Source organism: Patagioenas fasciata, chromosome 4 (genome assembly GCF_037038585.1).
Source record: "Patagioenas fasciata isolate bPatFas1 chromosome 4, bPatFas1.hap1, whole genome shotgun sequence".
NCBI classification, from domain to species: domain Eukaryota; kingdom Metazoa; phylum Chordata; class Aves; order Columbiformes; family Columbidae; genus Patagioenas; species Patagioenas fasciata.
Window position 1 is genome coordinate 47,375,644 of NC_092523.1, and position 25,548 is coordinate 47,401,191.

Here is a 25,548-nt window from a genome sequence, read left to right on the forward strand (position 1 = left end):
CCTGGGTTTCCAAGTGCCCAAGTTTGTTTTGCAGCAAGGTTGCCACTATAGCTTTTGGTTTCCATATTTCCACCCTGAAGAGAGACGCACATGGCTGAAGGTGATGACCGAGGTGAAGGAAATAACCTTGCTTCCCAGGCAGGTGAAAGGGAGTCCACTGGGAGTGCTTCAGGGGGAGCATCCAAAATATCTTTTTCCTCTTTCTCTACTTTTTTTTTTTTTTTAATTAAAATAATCAACTGCATGCCAAGCTGCCTTTGTATCACTCTGAAGCCTTAATTAAAATGTTATGTGGCACAAAGTCACATTTCTTGAATTTTAATTTGCCTTCGAAATCACTAATTGGGTACACACCAGGGGGTGCCTGTCTTGCTCTCAAGGGGCAGGGATGAGTTGTTAGCTAAATGTGTGTCAAAAATAGTTGATGGGAATCTGAGTGGCAAATGCTACAACCCATATAGAAAGACTGAAAGGAGAGGAGGAAAGGGTATAGTTTTGTACATTAGAAACAGGAGATAAAAATGCAGCAAGATACGTAATAATAAGTCCTTTCCTCTTTTCCCTTCCAGTCTTTCTAGCTAGCCTAGGTTTTCTAGCAAGGCTATTTTAGTAAAGGGTAAATTGGGCTAAGTCTACAGAACAGGGCAAACCAGCCAAAAATGCAGGACAGGACAAACCCAGATAAAATGTTTGCAGCCCAGTATTGGAAAGACTGAGAGTGGCAAACACAGGAAGGAGAAGGGGAAGAAACAGCAAGGAGGGTAACACATCCTTTATGCATTAAATCAATAACAGATAAAACTACTGTAAAAAAACATGACTTTGCCTACTATTGACTAAAGCTAAAGAAAAGCTGAGGCTGGACAATAGTAACAGCCTTAGGGCCTGAGTCTATGCTCATCAAAACACAGACAGTCCTTGCTCGTCCTGCCCCAATGGCTGATTATCGGTTTTCCCGTTGCCAGACTAGACAAAGCTACAATGCCTCTGAGCACACAGGAAATTCCTGTGTAGCCTCAATTCCTGGACTTTCATAATTGAAAGCATATCAGTTAGACACTATTACTAATAATTGGAACCTCTGTCATTTTTTAACAGGAAAATCTTAAAAGCATTCACAAGTCTAATTTCTAACACTTCTGTCTGGTAAGTATTGTCATGTATGGCTATGACATAATTTAAAGAACATCTCCTAGAAATATTTGTCAGTCAGTGGTTTCACAACTCTGACCTCTTCATCTTCTTGTAGCTGTAATGTTGTCACTCTGGTTTGGTTTTTTTCTCACTGAGCAACCAGTTCAGATTTTTAGTTAACTAAATCATTCAACTGTTTTATATCTATTAACAAAGTGGTCATTAAACCACTGACCCATTTCTCAGCTACTCAAGCTAAGAAACGATAGCTGATGACCTATAAAAGCATCAGTGTGTTAAGAGAAATTATTAGATGCAAAAGTAGAGCAACAATCAGTCACTTCAGCAGCTCCCACCAATCTGAACAGAAAGATTCACCATTTCCAGCTTAAACTAATTCACCAGAAATCACATTTTGACACAGATTAGTGTCTAGGGGAAGTACCATGAAGCTGCTATATTGGCAGCCTATGTTCTCTTCCTTAGTTTGTTACTGGAAAATTTTGTGCAAGTATTTAAAGTGGCTCAGATCTGGGGTACAGACTCTCCTGGATTCAGAGGGATGAATTTCAGACCTAGTGCTTATTTGTACAGTGGAACAAACCAAACCCATGGTCCAACCACACCCCCCCACACCCCCCTGGCTTGAGGACAGATGTGGTTTAGATCCAGGTCCAAACTCTGAGCCCTGGCTAGGCCCACCCCACATAGCAAGAAGATCGAAAATGTTTGTTTTAATGTTGAGCTCCTCCATTTCACTTATCCAGTGACACACGATTCATGGAAGCCCCTGGTGAACCCTCATGTGTTTCTGAGTGAGCAGGCACTGGTGGGGCGGTGGACACAGAGGATGGGGCAGCATGGGGGGCGCACAGCCATGCCCCACAGCATGCACACGCAGGGGGAGTTAAAATGAGGAGGAGGGAGGAAGGGAAGCAGGAGTTACCTGCTCCCTCACCACCTCCGTCATCTGCAGCACCACGGACCCCCATCCTGGTGGGGTCTGAGACCTTCTGTCCCCTATCACCTACAGCCATGGTCACACTGGCATCTGAATGCTTTCCAGCTAAGCCCCTGCTCCTAACAAACAACGATATGGTTTTCTGCTTTTACCTCTTCTCTGTCTCAAACCAGCCCAAAACACTCAGTTACAAGCTGCCAAGCAAACCAGCCACTTTTCCCATTTGCTGAAGACAGCCCCACTTGGGGCTTGCCTTTTGGGATCATGAATGCACAGTGTCCCACTGCGCCGAAGGGAAAATGAGAGCTGGAAAACCAAGGCGAGGAGGGGGCACACACATGGCTATTGAAATCTGCTCGCTCAGCCACCCCAAAAAGCAACCTAAAACCTTCCTGCTAACACACATAAATGATCTTCTGTGTCTGATTTGTATTTGCGTGATGTTCATCCCATGACAGTGCAGGTAGATGAAGACAGATGGTAGTAAAGTTGGCAGTCAAAAAAGCAGCAGAGAGTAGGAGCGCACTCACCTACAGCATAAATGTGCTTCAGCCAAGTTAGTGCTTGAAGAACAACTTTTTTTTCTGCTTCTTCCTTTTGCAATCGTTGCTTGCTTGACAGGCCCAGACGGAATTACATCACTTCCTAAAACCCATCAAAGAGAGTCCATCTCCTGAAGAAATGCAGCTCAGATGCACCCCGGCAGGAAACAGGAAATGTAAATGTTCGGGTGAAGCAGGGAGGCAGCTGAAGCACCCCTCGGGTGGGAGCACTGCCGAGGTAATATGCGAAAGTGGAGCCTCATCGTGCTGCTCTCTGCCCTGTTGCTGGCCGGAGGATCTGTGGGGAACGGTGAGTAAGAAAGTGTCTTTTGCCTCCCGAGGTGGGACTGCGTTTCATGCCTGCAGCGATGGGACCGACTCGGAGGGCAACACCCTCCAAACTGAGCACTAGGAGAAGATCTGTGGGGACTTGCTCTCTGCTTCTTTTAGCTGTGCTTACCCTCTCCGTTTTCAGCTGCCTGACTTTTTCAAAGCTTTGACTTTTTTTTCCTTGGACCTAACCCCAAACAGCAGCAACCAAATCCTACAATTTCCTAAATTGCAGGTATGTAGGGAACTGGACTTTCCATGCTGGTCCACCAGGCATTTTGGTTCTATTTTTAATTATTTGTTGTATTTTTTTTAACCCCACACCCATACTATCAGCATTTAATAGTAAAGTTAAAGACAGAGCACTGCTTCCATTCAAAAGCCCACTACCAATTTCCGTAGTCCCAGTGCACTGAAATCAGTTTAACAAGAGAACAACTGGTTCTGGAGAAAAATATTTTGAATTCTCAACTGCAGAACAAAGTGGTGGGCACTGTGGATTTATGTCCTGACCTTCCGAAGGGAAGAACTGCAAGTGGAAAAGCCTCTTGCAACAAAATGCTGAAGTGTTGGAGTGTCATTGCAGAGGCTCTCACTCATTTGCAGGGGGTAGTTTCTTCCACCGGCATTTTGGCTGCCAGCGACTATGCAAGACAGGCAGCTCTTTTTGTAAAACCTTGCCAGGCGGTGCTTATGTGCCTTTTGGTGTTAAAAAATCACTGCCAAAGTGCTTCAGTATGGACTAGAAGTATTTTCTGCCTCTGTGGTGCTGTAGCAAGCAGGAGCTCTCCAGAAAGCAGGGAGAGAGGGTGCTCACCCTCTGCTATTACTGCACTTCTACTAAGGTTTTAAAATTCGTTAAGGAAATAGGTGGTTTGGTATGGGTATTTCTTCACTGAAAAACAGTACTATAAGCAGAGTGTAAAACTGTGCTGCTGGCTCCCGGCGTGCTGCCGAGCTGCTCACGGTTAGGAGCCTTGCTTAGCTGTAAGAGGGAGCTCAGTGACGTATGAAATGGTTCGGTCTTGTCTGCATTACAGACACATTTGTAAAATATGCTGCAAATGTTGAACGTAGCTCAGAATAAAAGGAAAAAATAACCCACTGTGGACAGATCAGAGGAGAGGTCCCAGGGAAAGAGAGGGGCACGACACAAGCAATACAGAGTAATCAGGCTCCAGCTTCCTTAGCTTATTTGCAGTGCACTGATCGCTGGTATTTCATCACCATCTCCACAGGGTGGAGGGACACCTTGGTCCCGAAACCCCTCAGCCCATGACTGGCCCCCCCGCCCTTCTTTATGATGGGCATTGAAGGCTGCACAAAGCACCAGGTGGGTGCCACATACCAGCTGCCCCAGTCTACTCCCCTCTACCTTTAGGGGCTTCCTACACATGGGTCCATGTTTAAATTCTGGTTGATTTTGAAACCATTCCTCCATGGAGGTGAGTCAGTCATGCCAGAGCTCTCCCTGACTGCTGTCAGCCACAGCTCTCCTGAGCCAGTCCCCAGCTGCTGGGGAAGGGGAGGAGAGCACCACCTGGAGAAGAGCAGGGACCCTTGCTCCACACACACAGGTGGCTTTTGCTTGTGCAACCAGCCCCAAAATGTACCTGGGGCTTACTCTGACTGCAAGAATGGGAGGGGGGAAGTTGTGAACTTGGACCTTGGGTGGGAAAGTGAACTGGAGAGGGAAGAGATTGTGAAGGGGCTTATATTCCCTGCAGGTACTAGTAGGTCAGGAGCCCCTCTGCTGAGGGCAAGCTCCTCGGGGGATCCTATGCTCTCACCCCTGCTTGTCCACAGATCAACAGGGAATGACCTTTAAAGGAGATTTTTTCCTTTTTCCTCCAGTCCCAGACAGTCTTCTCCCTTAAAGTGCTCTACTGGGGAAGGGAGGAAAAAGTTATTGGGAATCTCCTATATCTCACCTCTCCTGTCTAGAAACCATTTACAAAATAGTCAACAAGAGCATGATTAAATCTTGCAGTGTGAACAGATCGAAGCCTTTATAAGTCCTGTTCCCATTCCATGCTGGAGCCCTGTAAAACCCTAGCCTTGCCATTTGGATCACTATTTACAGATGGTTTTCTCTTGGCTACATGACAATTAGTCTAATTGGGTAGCTTTGAGACCGTGCCTAAGGTACCAGCTCTGGGTCCTGGCCCTCTCCCAGCTCCACACTGAGGGGAGATGAGGGTTTGCACTAGTCCCCTTCCCTTGCTTTACACAGGCAGGAAGCCCGGCTGATGGCCTGCTGAGGGCCAGCAGTGGCCCTTCCTTCTTTGGGTGATGGTGCTGGCTGCTCAGCCTCACAGCAGCCCTGAAGACCCACCTAGGTGTGTGCTGACCCTAGGAACAAGTATTAAGGCCCTTACTATAGCTTAAAGGAAAAGGGTCTGACCCTGTGGGTATTTCCCAGGGTACGCTCTCTCCGTTCGTGTTTGGTGAAACATTCAGGAAAGTGTAGGTGGTCTAATGCAGGGAGCAAGAAAACATGAGAGGGAAAGGGGCAGCCAAGTGTGTGAGACGGTTAAGTGGAAGAGCTGGGATGGTTGCAGGTAGTGCTTGATTTTGGCTGTGTCTCTGTACTGTTGTTTTGAGCCATCATTCAAAGAATGTTGCTATCAGTGATCCAGATATTCAGCAGCATGTGTCATGAGCACAGGCAGCAACTCCCTCTTTGGTAGAGAAATGCCTTTTAGGTAGAGCCCCCTACAAAGCCAAGGTGTCTAAGGGACATATACTTTTGATCTGTTCCCCTAGACTAATGAGCTCAAGAATGGGTTTGAACCCATCAGAGTCAACTGTTAGAATTTTCAAGCAAAGCAACAATATAAAAAATGAGGATTTTCTACACGCTCCCTTTCCAAAGTGCAGCCCCCTAAAAAGCAGATGAAAAAGCCTTTCTACTGAACACATCAATTCCTTTTATGTATTTACTTCTATTTCTCCCTTTTATCCACACACACAAAATTCCACTGTGTTTCAAGTGCTTCAGGGACATTTTAGAAAATCTCTCCATCAGCAAGATTGTATACTAAACTTCAGTCAGTGACCCCAGTCTTTTTTCCCTCAAGAGATTTTTAGGACAGCTGGAGATCCTCCAGAGCTTTTGAAGCTTTAATTTCAGTGTCCTCCTGAGAGCAAGGAGCACCAAGAGATTTGCATCACAGTGAGGTCACAGGGCTATCACTGATGCTGAGCTAGAAGGCCATGAGATTAAGTAGATGCAACTAAATGCATAAATTTGTCTGGAAAAGCTTTAGTACTAGGAGTGAGAAATGAGACTACAGGTTAACAGTTTGACTCTAAAATGCGTGACTGAATTTGCAACACTGGCAGTTAATGCGGCACTTCAGCTGGATGGAAGTACAGTGAGGAAAAAAGCAGTTTCCATCACCTAGAAATGGACTTAAACAGTTATTTCCTCTTTCAGGTTATACCTAGATAACACTTCCTAAGCACTCTGTTTTAATAGGATCTTGTCTACAGATTAGCCATCCTGAAATGTTTGTGCTCCCTCATCAGAAGAGCGTATGCACCCAACAGCTATCCTGCAGGCTTTCCAGGATTCCTCTTCTAGCCAGACTGACAGGCAGGACCTGCCACAACAGGCGGCCAGGCAAGCCCTGGCCATGGCAAGGAACAGCCCTTCTTACAACAGCGTGACACACAGGGAGAGGAACAGAACAGGGATGAGTCAAGCAATAGGAAAGAGAATTATATGGACCATGTGGAGTTGTATGACTATACCACCAGAAGGAATCCATGTATGGAGCAGAGTGATATAGGATATGGTAACTTTGCTCCAGCATATACAGCTTTATAGCATTTTCTTGTTTTGTCACCCTCTCGTGAGCCTTCCTTTCACTGCATTTTTATAGCTTATAGGAAAGTTTGGAGAAATAAAAAATTCCCTTTCAAACTACTAAGCTTGACTATGCCATTGACTTAGCTCTTGCTTTTCCTCTATGCCATCCCTTTTTCTTCTGTAAGTTGGTACTATAGTGCAATTTCAAAAATTCCCTTCAGAGATCCCAATCCTCAAGTCTGATGAAAGAGCAGCAGGGAGACTGATGATTTGTTGCAGAACCAAATGTGCTGACTGCTGGCTATTTTCCTTTGCCTCACATCCAATTGAAATCAGAAACCTGTTTGCCCACTTACTTCATCAAGAAGCTCGTATCACCACCTCTGCGTACTGCAGCACAAACCTCAGAGGAAAAAATGCTGCAACAACAGAAATTATGTTTGTTTGTTTGAGATGCAGTTGTTTGGACTCCAGTCTGCAAAGCTGCTCAGTATATTCAACTCCCTTTGCCTCCCTTGAAAAGGAGGCTTGGGCACACCTCCAAAACTCATGCAAAGCCCATCAGTAATCAGAGCATCATTTTAAAATAGAAAATACTGAAGAATATCTTCTACCATGGTGTCTGCATACAGGGACATAGCCTTTATGTAATTCATAAGAACCCTAATGGAACTTTTTTTTGAGCTGCTGCTAGTGCTTGCTCAGGTATTTTGGTTCCCTGAGGACTAGATCCTCTGATACCTCAGTGGTGGAAACCTGAGAACTTCTTAGCTTCCATTCCAGCTATGCCCAGCTCCCCAGCAGGATGAAATGCAGCTGCATGCCAGCCCCTCTCTTTTCTGCTCTTGAAAGCATAGAGAATGGCAATAAGGGCTGGGCTGAAACTGTGGTGTGTTCCCATCCACTTCCTTCAACACAGGGAGAGGCCACCAGTACTCCTGCCCCAGGCAGTCCAGACAAAGCTGAAATTGATGCTGTTGTTGTGTGAGCACCTGCTCTTTGGCCAAGATGTGCAGAGGGCCCAGTACAGATGTGCCAACAGCACAAGGCTGAGCTCAGCAAGCGGATGGGCATGGGTTTTGCAAAGTCAAGGAGATATCTAGATTGTCAGATGTGACTTGCTCCTTGTTCCACTCCATTTGTCTTGGTTTTCCATCCTGAATGTATGTTATGGTCAGATTCCCTTTTAGAGGGAGCTCATAGATCTCTGCAAGGTGAAACCCAAGCACAGCTGACAAGACAGTTCATGGTACAAATGACCACCGCAAATTTGTCTCCCTCCAGGAAGGGAGAAAATGTTTTAATAGCATCTCACAAAGTCTCTGACTTTCCAATGCTCTCCAGCCCTGCTCCAAACATTGCAACATCCAACTTACATTCACCCTATGAAACAGCCACTGGGGCCAGCTGCAAGACAGCCCACTTGCTATTTTGAGCACTTTAAACTGAAAAGCTACGAAAAATAACAACTAGCTTGGGGCCAACCACGTGGGTCTCATGTGGCCCACACAGCTGGCTGTGGCAAGCACTGTGCCTGCACCAGGAGGCCCAAATCTATCCTCACCAGGCTAGAAGTACAAATCCTTTCCTGATGCGAGCCAGGCAGGTACTGATTTTCTCACCATGTAAAAAATCTGACATGTGGGTGGCCTGAGAGCAAGAGCAGCCCCTCTGTGACAGGTGGGGTATCCCTTAGATCTGAGTTCCAGTCCTCAAAGCTGACAGGCAGAAGAGCTGGAGAGAGATGTGTCAAGGCAGCAGGTGAAACACGGGAAATAAGAGCAATATCTTTGCAAGAACATCGTACAATTGACTGCCCTTCTGCTGAAAGACATATTTAATTCACTCTGATAAAAGATCTCTGTAAGGGGAAATGGTGTTCACAGAAGTGATGCTGGTTTGTCCCTGGAATTATGCAAAGTGAAGAAAAATACATGGCAGCAAGGTCACTCCCTGTGATTTGCTATTTTCTTTGCCTAGAGACTGGAAAAGGTAATTCTATTTCACACAGAGACAAATTACTTGAAATCTGCTTCATAGCTCAAAACCAGGCAAATAAAAAGTACCAGAGACACCAGAAATTGTCTTGGAAATCAAGTGCAACATATGTTGCAGCTGAGAGTTTAGCCCTACAGTTTTTGAGGTGTGACTGTTTGCTTTTGCTTTCAAGTCACACCATGCTTTAGACATTTGAAAAATCCATTTCAGCTCTAAGGCTAAATGAAAAATAAGGTGTTTTCCCCACACCCTTTTTGTATTTGTACTATTTTAAGCAACGGGCTTGTCCTTGTCAGTATATCAAATGAGGCAGATGATAGGTTTCAAGGGCAATGGCTAGAGGAGGAAAATGAAGTAAGGTCATTGAAGTGGTTCACTGAGGCTGTGGGGGCCATCGGCTCCCCCAGCAGTGCAGTCCATCACTCCATCATGCCATGGTCTGCAGCACAGCCACCTCTAGTGATACCTTGCTGCTCTGTGCAACAGCAGTCAAAATGCAGCAGCTGCTTGCACCAAGGACTGTAAACTACCCTGGGAAAGATAAGTCAGTGGCCAAAACTAATGAGGGAGAGGAGCTCTCCATCTCGTCCTCTGCGATAGGATTAAGGAGAACCAGTAGGTCATGGGAAGGGTGAAGGAGCACATGCATAAGGGGTCATTACCCACAAGAGAGGCAGAGATAGTGTTTTGCTCTTGACTGAAATATAAAATACAGAAGAATATAACATAGAGACTATCAATACAAATTGTTTTGCCAGTGGAAAACTAACATTTTCATTGTCATATTGCAGTGAAAGAGTCTGGTGACCTTTACAGTGTTAAATGCTATATTCAAGTATTGGGTATTATTTATTAAATATTAAAGTTATTTCATAGTTTTTAGGAAAGCATGAAATCAGGGGCCTGAATGTTAAGTGTGGCATAAAAATCTAGATAAATGGCTACTGTGACACTCAAATGATTATATTTTTTTGAAATTGGGTTTCCTGGAACACAGTCTCATGAGCTACTCATCTCCTCTTTGATACAAATCTGACAGGAGAGGAGATGCTGCAGAGTGGATTAAGCAAGAGATAGCGCTCTAATCCCAGTTTTCCTTTCCCTCTTGGCATCCCTTGGAAGGACAGCATCCCGTCCTTCTGATTTCTCATTTGTAAAATGGAGATGATAACTGTTCATCTCTCAGGGCCATTATGAAGATTAATGTGTTTACAAAAGCATTTAAAATGCTAAGTACTTTTGGTTCCAGTCCTGTGAGATTTGAAATGCCAGCACTGAGGTGCTAGAAACCTTAAGCTTTTATTAACTCTAGTGGAAACTATGGCTGCCCAGCATTTTACAAGAAAGGGGAGCAACACATCATTGCAAAAGTCATGAAACCTCATCCTGCTTTATTGCATAAAATGGAAGTTGCATCATGCCAACATTGTATCTGAAAGGGCAGATAACACCAAAAAATCATAACTTCGTTTCATGCTAAGAAAACTATTGAAGGTTTTGTATTCTGAAATATGATGGTGTGATTTATCTAGGGACTGATTCCTCTACCTCTGGCTATGACAGGATTTTTTGCATTGGTAAGGAATATAGTGTCAGCCCCAAATTTGCTATACTTTTGTTAAGCTTTAAACTCCATGACAGTAAACAGACTCTTAATTAGCCACAAAAAAGGTTGTTTCACTATTACCAATATAACCAATTTTAGCCACTTTTCTTGCAAAATACATGCTAAATGAAACCAAAACACAAATCAAGCTTCAAAAGCCCCAGTCTTAAAATTTGTGAAAAATACCCAGCACTGATTCTTTACTGCATGCTCCTTTATCCAGCCCACAGGATCAGATAGAGGAGCAGTTAATTGCATTTGTATCCAGTAAAGTCCCTGTGTTATTACTACCTCTTCTAGTCCAAGCAGAAGTGAAAGTCAGCAGATTCTGCAGGCCTCAGACTTCTGTTTTTCACAGCAAAGCAAATTTAATACATTTGAGAAAGGCACAGAAATGGGTGGAAGAGTGAGCTGATAGAACCAGTGAACCTGGGATGCTGATCTCCCCAGAGGGAGTACCAACTCCTTGGGTAAGGAAGGATGAAAAGAGGTTGTGACCATACGTGCCAAGGCTGAGCAGCAAAGCAGGATGGTGTGGTTTACTGAGAAGATAACTTTTACGTGAGAGAGAGACCGGATGCCAACCTGGAGGAAAAAAGGTCTGGTTTTGCAAGACAGCTGCACACAGAGAATCCAGGCATACTGATGCATTCCAGTAAAACCCAGCTGACAGATGCGGTCAGGACTGGTAAGATTTTGTGACCAATTTGTGATCTAATTTTACATCTGACTTCAAATCTATGCGTATGGGGCATCTGCTGATTTGTTTTTCAAGACAACCAATGAAAAGTTAATATTAAAGCTGTACATTTTGACTTACTGATAATACAAATAAAATGCATGAAATGTTAAGTTGTCCTCATATATTTGGCAGGCTCTGAAAATGATGGTTCAGGAGATGGATTGCCGATATTATCCACCAGTACAGTAACACCTCCTCCTGCTACACATCCTTCAACTGTGGATGACCGTGAGCCAGTACTTGTCACTGCAAGCGCTACTGAAAGTGGTTTTGAAACAAAAAGTACTCCAAGTACTGAATTGAATGCCACGAACAATCAGGACAGCCTAGAAGTGGCAGAACAGTCAATCTTGATATACATTGTCCCCGTTGTGCTGCTGGTCTTGCTGATTTTGCTGATTGCATTTTTTGTAATACATCATAAAAGGAAAAAGTCTAAGCAAGGTAAATTTGCCTACTTGTGCATCTGAAGGGTATTTTTAGGACACACTTGACATGAACAAAACATTATTTGGAGGCCTGAGATGCCACATGTAGTATGCAGTTCTCTGGTTGTAGTTGCACATAGGACAGATAGGAAAGGGATCCATCCCCAGCCAGCTGTATTTGGGCACGCAATTGTCCTTGGGCAGGGGCTCATTCTGCTTCTGCTCTCGCTGCGCACCCACGGGATCCACCACACCAAGCTCCATCTCCTGGCAGTGCCAGGACCAGCGTACAGACATAACTGGGTGTCTGCAAACACTTATGCCATCTTTATGCTTAATACCTTCATGCAAGGTGAATTTAATGCTCCCGTTGCCTATACTGCCCACAGGGTAAAGCTCCTCAGAGCTTCAATAAAATAAGAACAAGTAAAACCATTTAATGGAATCCTTTAAAAGGATCCTGTAGGGTCGTGGCAGCTATGAAGGTATCACAGTAAATGAGCTGGGAGTCCAGGGGTCAGACAGCCTAGGGGCTGCAGTAGGGAGAGCAGCACTAGAGGAAACTACCTTGATCTGTTAGCAAAAAAAGAAATTAGAAACTAGGAATATGAAGCAACAGAAAATACCCTGAGGTGTCTTATTAAAACCATGCAATTGGTAAGTGAAAACCTAAAATGGTCGTATCAGTACCTTTACAGAATAGGAGTGCAGCTGTAAGCTCCTCAGTCTGCAGAGACATACATTCAACATAGATTTTTTTAAAGTCCATTTTTCAGGCATTTTTAGGCTGCACCTGCTTTATCACCAGGTTACTCTCATAACAAACTTTGAATCTCAATCAGGCATCTCGTTCCCCACCTGTTTCTGCATGACCTGAAATGCAGATATACTCTTCAGAGGGATAGGAAATGTGGAGCCTTGCAGGAGCACAATCCTGGCATCTCTTGCCCTGTGCCTATTGCTTGGAGCTTGGATTTTGGGCATCCTCAAGGTAGTGGCAGGTGGCTCCATGGAACTGAGTGGCTCTGCAGCCAGGGAATGTGCTGGAACAAATGGGAGGTGTCAGCAGCCATTGCAACATTGAATTAAAAATAAGCTGCTATAAGACAATATACAATGTGAAACCTATATGTAGCTCTTAATTCTTTTTTGAGGGCTGAGACTTCCTCAAGAGGAAGTTGTTTATCTGAATAATAGCTGTTACACTATTATTTTCCCCATCTTTACTTTGTCTTGGGGTGACAGCTTGCTTTGGATCCCTTTTGGCATCTGGCTAGTTCAGCTTCATTTACCTGAGATTTAATCTGCCATGCAAGTCTATTATCTCCTTCTTCTCTCCATGAGTGGCTCCCAGAGTCTCCAGGCAGAGACAGATTGCACACAGATAGTCTGCAGCAAAATATCCCAAAGCTTCCAGTAAATTGTTTTGCAGCAGTGGTTCCCTTTCAGGATGCCATTTCTCTCACATCTGTGTTGCTCAGGAGAACATGCAACTGCAGTGTTGTGCCCACCATGGGACCAACAGTCGGCTTCCTCCCAGCATGGCTGAGCTAATAACGAGCTGCTTTTAGTGTGTTCAAGATTAAAAATTAGTTCCTCTGAAAACTGCAAACAGGATGAGATATTTTGTCTTTCATCTACAAATTAATTACCATGCCTTTTGAAAATGCAACCTGTTTTACATGACCCTATTCAAGGCTTGCCTGCAGTCTGGACCCTCTATATATAAAGAGCAGAACTATGAACACCAACTTTTTTCTTTTCCAGATGAGCTGGGAAGTGAAAATGTGAAAAGGTAAAGTTTATGAATGTTACTTTTAAAAAATTCTCTTAGTCCAACAGGATATAATTTTTTTTGGCTCCTTCACTACCTAACTGTACACCAAACACCATTACCTTTTGCCATTAATTCTCCCAGTTAACTACCTTGAGAGGTGGCTAAAGCATGACTTCAGTATTTTGCTGAAGGTGTAAGACTGGAACAGAAGTACAGGCATTATGGTGGCAGAGGCGAGCGCTGCCCCACCACCACGCCTACACCTCCTCTAGGCAACCCCAGCCACAAGATGCCACAAGCTATGGGTATACCATGAACAAAGGGTATCAGTTCCCAGGCTCAGCACAGGCTTTTACTATTCAGAATAAGCACTGTGTCTTGCTCCCCTGTTTTTCAAGTTTGTCTTCTCACTCTGAGGTGAGGCAGAAAAGCTCGCCCAGCTGCTGTGGAAGTAATGCCTAAGCTGCTGGGAAAACAAGCCAAAAGCTGCGTGGCTCTTACACAACTGATAATTTCTATCATTACTTTTTATTGAGCTCCATCTTGCTGGTCAATGCTGGAAGTTATCAAATTGACTTCATGGGGAAATAAAAAGATGGGTTTGCTAATAATATTTTTTTCTCTACCCTGTGACTCCAGGAATGACCAGCAAAGGTAAGCTAAACAGGCTTTTGAATGAATGCAGAGTTACTATACTTACAACCTTCCCTTTTTGAAGACACTGACAACATCGCTCACAGATAGGATGAAACTTTAGGCCCTCCACTTTTGTCACTGGAGCAACAGGACTTTTGTTGTTTGTTCCAGCTGGCCAGAGATGACCTATTGCATGTTTTGATTTTCTATGTACAGTAGGGCCAGTTCTTGAATACCTGTAGTGGTCCTGTTCTCTGACATACCCCAGGCTGCACTGTCAGAGTCCCTTTGCATGTGGGGTCCCAGGCAGCCTCACCTCTGCCCAGGACCAGCATCTCACTGCCACTCCACATCTGTTTGCAGCTGTTTTATTTGCACCCGCTGGGCTGACATCCTCTCAGATTACTTGGCTAGGATGGCTACATGTGCCTGGAATGATGAAAGACTGGTAGAAAATTACTACATTATAAATTGTTTGAATGAAGCATTTTGTGTAATGCCTTTCCCCTCCCTTCTTTTCTCTCAAGTCCTATTTTTGAAGAAGACACACCCTCTGTTATGGAGATAGAAATGGAAGAACTTGATAAATGGATGAACAGCATGAACAAAAATGGTACACGGTAACCCCTCTACTCCATCATTCCTCTCTTTATAGCTGATATAGATCCCATGTGTAGAAAATCAAAGCCATTTTGTATGTATGTCACTGCTTTTCCTACAGTATTTTTAGTTATGTTCTTGTCTCCCTGCTACTAAAACAGCTGTACAAGTGTCAGGGGTAGAATTGTTCAGATGAGTACTTTAGTTTGTGTGGGAGCTCATTTTTAACATATGATGGAATATCAAATGTTTTGAGTTTCCAGTAGACACTTCTATTAAATGCACATATAGCTGTGAACAGTATTTATATTTTTAAAGTCACATTTTTAGTCCTAAGCATACTAGTTCTCTCTGAAGCATCTAGTCCTCTCGGACTTCAGTTTGTACAGTTCTGTGCTCCACACCATGCTATCATAGAAGAAACACACATTGACTCATAGTTCAGATGACCATTTACTTACAATTGTTGCCAGGACCCTATGACTATATTCCTCCCCTCTCAATGTCCTTTCCTTCTCTTGCCATCTCTATCACATGAAAGACAAGCTGATCTGTGCTGCCAGCACCGTTCGCCATCTACATCCCCTCCAGCAAGTCCAGCAGCCCATGGAGCAATTGGTACCCATGGTAACTACCACCAGCAGCATCTTCAGTGCCCTCTTAGCTACTTTGAACTATCTTGTATTTTTTCCTCCATTTTACTCCCAGTTGAAATCTCCCAGTCAAAGTCTCTAAGAGTATCACATCCTCCTTCAGGGCTTTCCTCAAAAACTGCAGGTTGTTGGTAAGGTGTGAATTAACCAAGGCCTGATTTTGAGCCACTGACAGCTTTTCAGTGGCTAGGAAATGCTGAAACCCTGACTTTTTTTTTTTTTTTACACTTTTTTTTTTTTTTCATTCCTGGTCCCTTGTCTTACATCCAAATGGCTCATTTGCCCGACCTCCTAGGGGTGTTTTGTTTTTCAGGCCATAAAAATCTTTGGAGCGTTTCTTTGCATTAGCACAGTACTCCACACGGTGGGGTTTTGACCTTCGCGGTCTGTAAGCTCTACCAAAAAACGTGCTAAATAGCAGCAATGAAATAGAGGCATTAAGTGTAATACATGGAGAAACAGTGCTGTAAAATATCTTTTAAATTCTCTGGGCAGAAGGGAGGAAGTAGGTTACATATCGGGTTTTTTTCCAATATTGTTCCCTAAACCCCAGCCCTGAATTCCCAGCTGTACTATAAAGCAGGTGCAACTATAAGCAGTGGAAGATTAACAAGTAGTCCTCCCCAGGGTCGTTTCTGGGAAACAGTCCTCAAAAGTACTTAATTTGTATCGGTGTGCATAAACAACTGAAATATATATAATAAAGAAATGACAGCAACACCTATTCAAGGTAAGAAGGATTTGAGACAACATTTACACTATGTAGACTGTGCTGATTTTACATATAAAAGGGTACAGAATATAATCTGCAGTTTTACATTCTAGAGACACTGCACCAGAAACGTTGATGCAATTTTTAAATAAATGAAGAATCACTGCTAAGTGTAACTACAGTTTTGTTTCTTATCCTTTTTCAGCTGATTGTGAATGTTTGCCCACTGTAAGAGAAGAAGAAAAAGAATCAATTGCTAACCCAAGGTACTTTTAGTTCACTATATTATTTGAAGAAATATGGTCAATGTAATTCCAAAATAATCTATTTTTTAAATATATTTTGTTATAAATAGACTGATTATTTGGTCTATTTAAGTGTAAAAAGATCTTTTATATAGGAACTTTGATTTCCACTTAAACAAATGGTTTGATGCTCTTATTTCTAAGCTGGTCTCTGCCTGTAAATTGCACTCCTAAATAATCTTGTGGTTGTAAACCCACACAAGATAGACAACCAAATGGCACAGACTGAGTTTCACTCACTGATCAGGCTTTAATCGCAGTTTCCCAAGGTGTTAATACAAGCATTTAGCATAGCTCCCTTGGTACTCCTTGCCAGTGCAGACACCCAGCTCCCCTCTGCCATCAGGTACCTGTAGGTCCCTGAGAACCACTGCCAGATGTTTCAGCCGCAGCTGTGACCTACCAGACAGGGGCTGGTCTGACACTAAGGAAAAGCCAAAGGATTTTCCCAGCACCCTCATGCAGCACATCCCCAGACCTGGCACCAATTCACAGGCACAAGCAGAAATCCCAGGACTGATGCAAAACCATGATCCTGACAGCTTGTAAACTTCAAAACTTTTCAGCTGGTTTCCCCAGGATTTTGGCCAGAACCCCTAAACCCCTTCTCAGACTCCCATTTTCCCTAGCTAAAACTGAGCCTGGAGTTTCAGCTGGAAGCAAGGGGCTGTGTGTCAGCCCTGCCTGTATGCTGGTGTTGCAGCTGCATTTCAGGGAGTGGATGAGGCAGCTCCTCTGTGCCAGTTTACAATAACAAGCAATTAAACCATCCTGCCCATTGAGAAAGTCCTTGGTGTGGTGGAAGCATGGCGGGGGGGGGGAATGGTGAGAGGTGGCCCTGAGTCTCCCCTTCCCACAGGATCAGATAATGCAGCTCAACACACCCCTCAGACAGAGCTGCGCCTTCCACTGTAGACCATCATAATATCCTGATCCCTCTCTTTCCTGACTTTCCTTGTTCAGGGGTGAAATAGCAGTAATGCTAAATCATCACTGCCGGAGAGTTTGCAACTTGGTTGCTCCAAAGCTGCAGTTTCAAAGTAGCTTCTGGATGCAGCAGCTCCACCACTACAGCTATTTGTATTTTAAAACTTTCCGGTTATGGTTATTGCAAGAGAGAATGCCTTTGTGGGTTGTTTATAAAACAAAAACACTCCAGATGCAATCATTTTACCTTGCACTGCTGGAAAAGATACTGGCTTCACTAGCCATCTGGGTCTTCCTTGACAGAGTCTAAATGATAACTCAGAGATGGAAAATTTCTAAGGAGAGTCAAATGCACAATGGTTCTCTAAAAAAACAGGTTTGCTGAACATGGCACTGACTACAGCCATGGAGTATGAGACAAAGCATGCTTGAGCCATATGCTAACACCAGCAGAAGACAGTCTAGTATAAAAGGCTTTTTAGGCATGACAACACTCTGAGAATTATATTTATTTCCCAGAAATTTAACAGTTCATTTTAAGGAAAAAAAAAAAAAAAAAACCACAACAAACAAACATCATGACCTAGCAGCTTGAGCTGGCATTTTAAATACCACCCTTGCTAAAGTGCTTTCATACAGGATTTAGATTAACCCCACCAAAAGGAGGGGGGTTTGCTCCTGATTGGCAAAAGGTATCTTGGGCTACACTCTACCTCAAGTTCTCCACCTGTAAAATAGAGATATTGTAACTTCAAAGCACTATAGTGAAGATTAAGTCTTGATGCAGAAGAGCAGCCCTGTTCAGATAAGTATGCTTCATTTGAAGGTGCACACTTTATTCAAGCATATTTTCGTATGACTGGTATCTTAGGATCAGGCTGCAGAGAAATGTATGCCTTTAAATTGTAGGAAGGCAAACAAATGCAAATAAAGAGAGGAGATTTATCTCTCAAACATTTACAGCTGCTCAGGCAAAGGATATTGGTTGAATACAAAGTACAAGATTATTAGGTTCAGTTTCAGATTCTGGAAGACTGCTTTGTGGAGGCAAATATATTCTTAAATTATGGTAATTCCTGGTTTAGATTTTATTGATGATGTTGTTTTCCTGTTTCATACAATATATTGGGGGAACAGTGTTCATCAAGACCCAGATGTTTTGAACTATGAATTGATTTTTATAAGATATCATTTTGAAAACATCTGAGACTAAACTTTTCAACAATGACATTGACATTTTCAGAACCAAAGTTGTTCCAAAACTGCTTTTCAGAATAAGTGATTTTTTGATATAAAATTTGTCAAAGTTTTAAAGAGCAGAACCCTGTGGTGGTAAAATATATCTAAGTTGTTTCCCTTAACTCAAAACTACTTTTTCAAATTTCATTTTACATGCAATTTTGAAACACACTTCATTTCAAAGTGAAACTGAAGTGGTGGGATTTCCTGGTAAACAACAAAGAAAAGGTTCCCATTTGTTTCTGCAACTGAACCATATCATACCAAAGTCTGTTGTTCTTCCCTGACTAAACTCTTAGCTGAATAAATAACACCAGAAAGAGAAATATGCACAGATGAATAGGTGTTTCAGCAAATCTTTTGAGCAAGAAAAGTGTAAGACTACAAAGTAAAACAAAACAAAGCTTTTGTTCTGGCCAACGTCTGTACTAATGAGCATCAAGGCTGCAGATTCACACACAAGAGGCAAGACATGACAGCCCAGGCTCCTTTGTAGCTGGTGGTCATCTGCCTTGTGCATAAGCCAAGTTAAGAATATATGTGTTTAAATACATTAAATTTTAAATATACATATTTAAAATAATACATCTTGCCTTTAAAACCTAGTGCTAAAAATCGCAATTGTACCTGAGTGGAGAGCCAAGAAATATTCCCAGTCTTGATGGGGCCAGGGTTCCTGCAGCTGCAGGAGGGAGCGGGCAAGGGGGCTGCTGCCTGTGTGGTGCACAAGGAGGTGTAAGACCAATCTCTTCTCCTGGGACCTTTATTCTCTGACAGACAGAGGTGCAGCCTTTCCCCTTTCCAGCATTGCTGTTTGCAGTCTGCCAAGTATGAAAACACACACCAAGTGAAATATTAAGATTCTAAGCAGCCCTTTTATCTTCATTGGTGGTTTAAAATTCTGCTGTTCTAACTGAAATTCTAACTGAATTCTAACTGAAATCTAACCAGCTGATAAAAGAAAATGTTGCATTCTTAATGTTGGCATGAACCAAACGTTTATTAATAAAAGCACAAGGGAGAAAACTAGCTAGGCAGAAACCAGCAGGACAAAGAAAACTCACTTGTTACAAGGCCAGATTTAGTACTAAAATTTCATCTGTAAAAAAATTATCCTTATCTGTGGGAAGAGGGCAATTTTGTTGCTCAGTCCCCACCTGGGAGCCGGAGCAAGGGTGCTCTGGGGCGCCACTAACCAGTAATCAGACCAGCCCTCACTGCCAGCATCCAGCACCACAGATAGGTCCTCTCGTGCGTTGCATGGCTGACGCATCAGTTTTCTAACACCTTCTTGCGGACTCTAGAGATACTCTTGCATATTATTTCCTGCTGAAACAACTAACCATAGCATGACCCTGGTGTGTTTTTTTTCTTTTCCATGTACACACAGTGATGGTGAATCATGAAGTCAGAACAGCAAAGAACTGGTTAAAGCAAAGTAGTGCACAAGCTAACAGTCCTTCATATTGGATGAACTGGATTTAAATATAATTCATCTCAAAAGGCCAGAGAAGCAAGTGCTTTTGTTGTGTCTTGCTACATACAGTCTTCAGAAAGGAAACATCACCAAGGGGAAGAGGAAAAGAATAAAAGGAGAAGCACTATAATAAGATTAGGGGTTCAGTTAAATTCCTTTTGCAATGAGATTGTTCCCACCCCACTCTCCCCCCCAAAAATCTAAAAATAGTTCATGTTTTTGTCTATTTCTTAAGTTGTATATCATGCAGCACTTAAAAACACTTTTGTTCCAAGTTTGGAGGCTTTCTTAATACTTTTTTGTGCCTTTTTAAATACGAACAGGATCCGTAATTCTGGTCTGCCCTGCTTTGGTGGATGCAAAGCTCATCTTATGCAATGTTTGTTTTTCAACTTCCTTTTTGGTAACGGTGCACTGATTTGCACAGGGCTTCTGCTGGGGAGGTACCACACTAGGATGGACAGACCAGGTCTGAGAACAGACAGAGCAGCTGAAAAGCCTCTTCAAGGATTCCTTAGAAGGGACTGCAGCCCAGCAAGGGCACAGTCTTTGTAGTGTGCCTTTTAGTTTTCAAATTAAAATGAAAAATATTATTTTAAGACTGCCTTTCAGTTAATTATCTCCACAGATTAGTACCCTGGGCTGGCTCTAACCATTTAACGCTCCTCCTTGCTCAGTGCTGTTCTCTAACAATCACCTACTTCAGGAATATTCATCTTGAAAACCTTTTTTTTTTTTTAATGAGAGGTTGAAAAATTGAACAACTCAGTAGACACACCAAACGTAAGTTTAGGTAAGTGTTGTATAATTACTTGGTCAAGGCTTTCAGATGCAATAAGATTTCTGTTTCTTCTGGTTTTGAATATTGAACTTGCAATATCTGAAAGACACAGACTCGTAAGAGTGCCTGGTCGTTTTTAATTACACTGCAAAAAAAATACTCCTGAGATAACTCAAGGTGGTCATATAAATGTTGTAACTGCATCCACTGATTTTAAGTGGCATATCCCTTATGGATGTAGTTTAAATAAGGAACACAAAAGAAAGCGGATCCTTGTCTGTGTAAAGCTTCCCCCACCTCTTTTAAAATATTAAGCTAACATCCAACCATATCTTATATCCTACCCTATTATATCCTGCCTATCCTCATCTTATTTAAATGTATAATTTCTTCCCACTTTGTTTAATATGATCAGTTTTGTTTTGCCGGCAAATATTTCACTAACATGTTTTCATGTACAGCTTGGTTAAAGAGAGCAAACAAAAGTGTCCAGCCTCTGGCATGACAGCTAAGTGTCACTAAAAACTGACAAACACAGAGAAGGGTTCAGCTTTGTGAGTGATTGAGGATGTGTCAAAATATAAAATGGAAAAAAATGTTCACAGTTAACCATATTCATTCATTACTGAGTATGACTTGACTAGTAATTCCCTGAAAGAGATTTCATCATTGTTTCAAAACAATTTATTGCAAATACTGGATTTAATATATGAGTGATAGTTAATTTTCCCTGCTTGGATGTTTTTTAACTTTGAAAAAAGTTTAAGTTGATCTTTCAAAACTTTTAACTATTTCCACAAGTTCCTGACAGTAAACTCATTCTCTAGAATATTGGTTTAAAATAATGCAATCACAAGAGGGCAATAAGTGAAAGACTGAAAAACAGAAAATTAAAAAAATGGAAGTGGATATTTTCCAGTAGCAGCTTTTTTAACAACTACTTTGCAACAAGGATGTTATGCTCAGACTTCCTACTATTTGTAAAGCACTAGCCTGCAGGTGCCAAAACCAGAGTGTGGTTTATTTTAACAGTACAGGCTAAAAAGATGTATTTTGAGATGTTCACCAGCTGTGTGGCTGGAGGGCAGGCAGCAGTGACCCAGCAGTTGCAACACCAGTGCGCAGTGGTGACTCTCTCCCTGACTTGCCTTTTTTTTAATTTTTGAAAGCTAACCGAGCTCCAAAAGCGACATTACCTGGTATAACTCAATTCTGACATGCTGATGATCCTTCACCCTGTCCTAACCACACCTATGATAGTGCAGTGCGCTAACTCTGTCTGCTACAGCACTGGAAAAGAATCTGTGTCATGAATGTGTTTTGTTGCTAGCTTGAGACTAATGTTAATTCTGAGTAGTCCTTCTGCCAGATGAAATGCTATACATTTTCAAGTAAGTTTCTCAGAGGTTTAGTGTTACTTAAAAACATTTAAATTTAAGTTCAGCAAATGTGTATTCTGTAAACTCATGTTAATAAGCATTAATTCTTATTCCAGTGTTCACGATCAATTAATCTCCATATCAAGCTTTAAAATCAATTTTGCCCAGAACTAATGTCCAGGTTAGAGCTTTATAATTATCCAGGTAATGCCATTTATCCTCTCTAAAATCTGGTAGGCCAGGAAATTTCTCTTCCTCTTCTGGAACTTTCAAAGCATTTAAAAACACAAAATAATGTTTTGGACACTTCCTTGGCCAATTTTAAATACAAATTACCTCGATCTACTGTTGAATATAAGTCTCATAGTTGCTGAGTTACTATTGAAAAAGACAGCATTTCATCAAATCCCACCCTCCTCATGTGAAACAGACCAAGTTTCAAGTAATTCAGATACAAGTATAGTTATGAATATTTCTAATAGATCCTGTAAGTGCTAGGCACATATGATTTTCAGTATTTCTATTTTTCCTACACATACTTTACATCTTTACATCATTGTTATTCTTCACCTCTGATCTGAAATCCTGACCTTAGACTACTACGTAGGGGATCAGCCACTTGTCTGATAGCCCTCCCAGCTCTGCACTGCCCATGTCACCCCTCTGCTCTTTCTTCAGTCTTCATTTTTATTTTGACTTCTGTATATGCTGTAGCCACCCCCCAGGACCCACTCAGGTTACAGCCAAATCTTTCTGCGAACCCCAGGATCATGGACACGGCTTCAATGTGGTCCCTGCATTGGCTCCTCTCCTCCCTCACCCCATTCGGTATTTCCCCCTCCTGCTTACTTGTGTGCCCCTTGCACTCTGTTTTACACTTGTCATCAGTTCCTGGTTGTTCCCTTTTACATACAGTTTCTCTCAGTATACTGATACTAGCAGATTTTTACAAATTTTAGTATTGCACCGTGCACTACACAATATTTATGCCTCTGCTGTAGCACCCTCAACATCAGCCTGAGCTGAGCTGATCCACCATCTTGCAACATCTACCACCAACTGATAAATTATTATCCCTCAGTAGAAACTGAGGAAAAACATGCAAAGAGAGAGTCACTTGCACTATGTATTATTCTAAAATGTTTATCAAATGTGATGATTCCTAAGGAACTGTTACCTCCTCTTCCATTTTCATTGAGTATTTCAGCAGTTATCTATCACTATTGAAGAGAATTCAGTATCTAATTTACAGTGCAAGCACTTTCTGTCCTACGGAAGGCAGAAAAGCTACCAATTCAAAGAAGGAATTGTTTGAGAAATACGTGGATCAAAGAAGGGTAATTAAGAACCAGCATCTCTCCTACATATGCTAAAAATCACCATCTTAGAGATTTTTTCAGTAAAATAAAAACAAGTCTTCCATAAAATTGCAAACATGGTTACTGGCATTACCAGCAGTTAATTCGTACCATAATAGTAATACACTTGTAAAGCACATAACTCTTACATTGACCTCAGCAAAAAACCAATGTTGGTTTAGTTTCTAGGTAGCTGTCAGTTATGGATCCATAGATAACTATGGATCTATGAGATCAGAGCAAATTGTTTAGCAATGCTAAATCTGATGAAGGGCTATAAAAAACCCCAACCTTTTGTTTACATTCTGTACATGAAATTGCTGTATGTGCAACTGTTTTATTAAATAGCTGTTTCAAATGATTTTGTAACAAATATTTCAAAGTGATAATATTGCTCAGTTCTGTGTAAGAGTTTGAGATTTTAAAGAACTTTTTCTAATAAAGGTTTGAAGAAGTTTTTAGTGTCTACAGGTACTATCCTTCCCATAGTCCTGCTAATCCATTAAAGTCACTGGGTGCCAATTATTTGTTGTTGATGTCATACTCAGGCCTTAGAAAATGTACAGAGATATACACAGTATGTAGATACGTTACTCTCATCAGCTAGCTAAAATTCAGACCAAAAAAAGCCTAAAGGCTAGCGCACTGGCATTTCCAATTACAGAAGTGCTTTGAAATTAGTTTTACTGAAGAAAGAAAAGCTGTTTTATATTTCTTTTTTTTTTTTTTGGGGGGGGGGGGGGAGTGGGGGGCAGGGATATTCCAGATTGTCTTTATCAATGATCAAATTCTAGCGCCAGTGAAACTGGTGAATACTCCCATGATTTCACCTTGGGTCATTGTATCCATCTTTCTTAAGTGATCAATCACTTTTCAGGTTTTTCCAGTTAAACACCAAAACTAGAGAGTCTCCAAACTGACTTTTAAAATTTGCATCTTGATGCAGCACTTGTCTAGTTCTCTAGGGAAGTGCAAAAGAGGACTTTGCCACAGAGCCCCAGGATCTATTTTGACACCTTGGGGAGTAACACAGAGTCACTCCCCCATCCCCAGGGTTTTTCTTGCCCTGGTCCTGTTAGTACCATCCTGCTCCCCCACAGACCAGGACCTTCTCCAACATGCATTAAAGGCAGCTGGGAGGGGTCATGAGTAGCTGGTTTGGCAAGGGAGGATGAGACGAGGGACAAGCAAAAGACAAATCCTGCATCAACATTATTATCAACATACATGGAAATGCATCCTGAGCACTTACTCTGTGCTTATGTTTTAAGAAGGGCTTAAGACATACTTTCTGTGAATATTAGTGAAAAGAAAATAGCAGTGACAAGGCCTGACACAAAAGCAAAGTGCAACAGCAGGTGCTCTCCCACAGGATGCTGTGCCCTTCTAGCATGTGGTCGCTTCAGGTCAGGTTTTGCACTGGATCAGTTCCCGGGTCTGATTTTGAGATTCTACATGCTGAGGGTTGGGAGTGGTTCTCTGCTACTACACAAGCCCCAAAGCAAACAAGCAGACATTGCAGAGGGGTGCACAGGTGGGACAGGCAGCATCATCACCCCTCTCCACAATGCAAAACACAGTCCAGGGTCAGACGGTTTGCACAATCATGTAAATGGTCAAACACATGACGGTTTATACATGTGTTAATGTTGTTGCTATTATCTGCTCTACGGGAAATCATCTTTCTCTGCTAATGAAGGCTAAAAGCTTACCTGAAACATAACATTAAAAGAAGAAAGATTACAAGCACAACATGGCTCTGGGAGCAAACTGCACCTTATTTCCACACTCAGGCCCCAGTGCATGGTTGCTGCTCAGGTACAAAGAGTCACTTGCACCAACACACAAGCTAGGAATTATTTAAGTATTGCATTATTACAGCCCAATTTGCACTCTACTACAGGTTTTTATTTGTATATTAAATGGCCTTTTTAAAATTAGCAGATGTTCAATGGTTATTTTTATACCAGCAATGTAAAACTGTAGTTTGAGAATTGTCAGATTAGTTCCAGCAACTAGAGAAATAAAAATTCCTAATTTGAACACTTGAAATACACAGGAAACCAATCAATACACACTAAGAGAATTCTGGCACAGAGGTGAGGTTTGTTTTCCTCCCTCATTTTTTAAGAGATTGGATTTGCTAAAC

General features: G+C 42.2%; 1 protein-coding gene across 2 annotated transcripts; it reads left to right on the forward strand.

The window, feature by feature from the left end:
• Window positions 1-2,755: 2,755 nt before the first annotated feature.
• Window positions 2,756-23,799, forward strand: TMEM154 (transmembrane protein 154). Of its 2 annotated transcripts, none has more exons than XR_011738822.1 (6): window positions 2,756-2,947; window positions 11,260-11,571; window positions 13,323-13,350; window positions 14,496-14,588; window positions 16,139-16,199; window positions 19,795-23,799. XR_011738822.1 is itself a non-coding variant. In XM_065837510.2 (6 exons), exons 1-6 carry the CDS (start codon window positions 2,881-2,883, stop codon window positions 19,808-19,810), a joined length of 570 nt encoding a protein of 189 aa, XP_065693582.1. In that variant the 5' UTR covers window positions 2,761-2,880; the 3' UTR covers window positions 19,811-23,799. The 2 variants fall into 2 exon arrangements, 1 of the variants encoding a protein (XP_065693582.1); XM_065837510.2 differs by having other exon boundaries at window positions 2,761-2,947; window positions 14,496-14,581.
• Window positions 23,800-25,548: the final 1,749 nt, after the last annotated feature.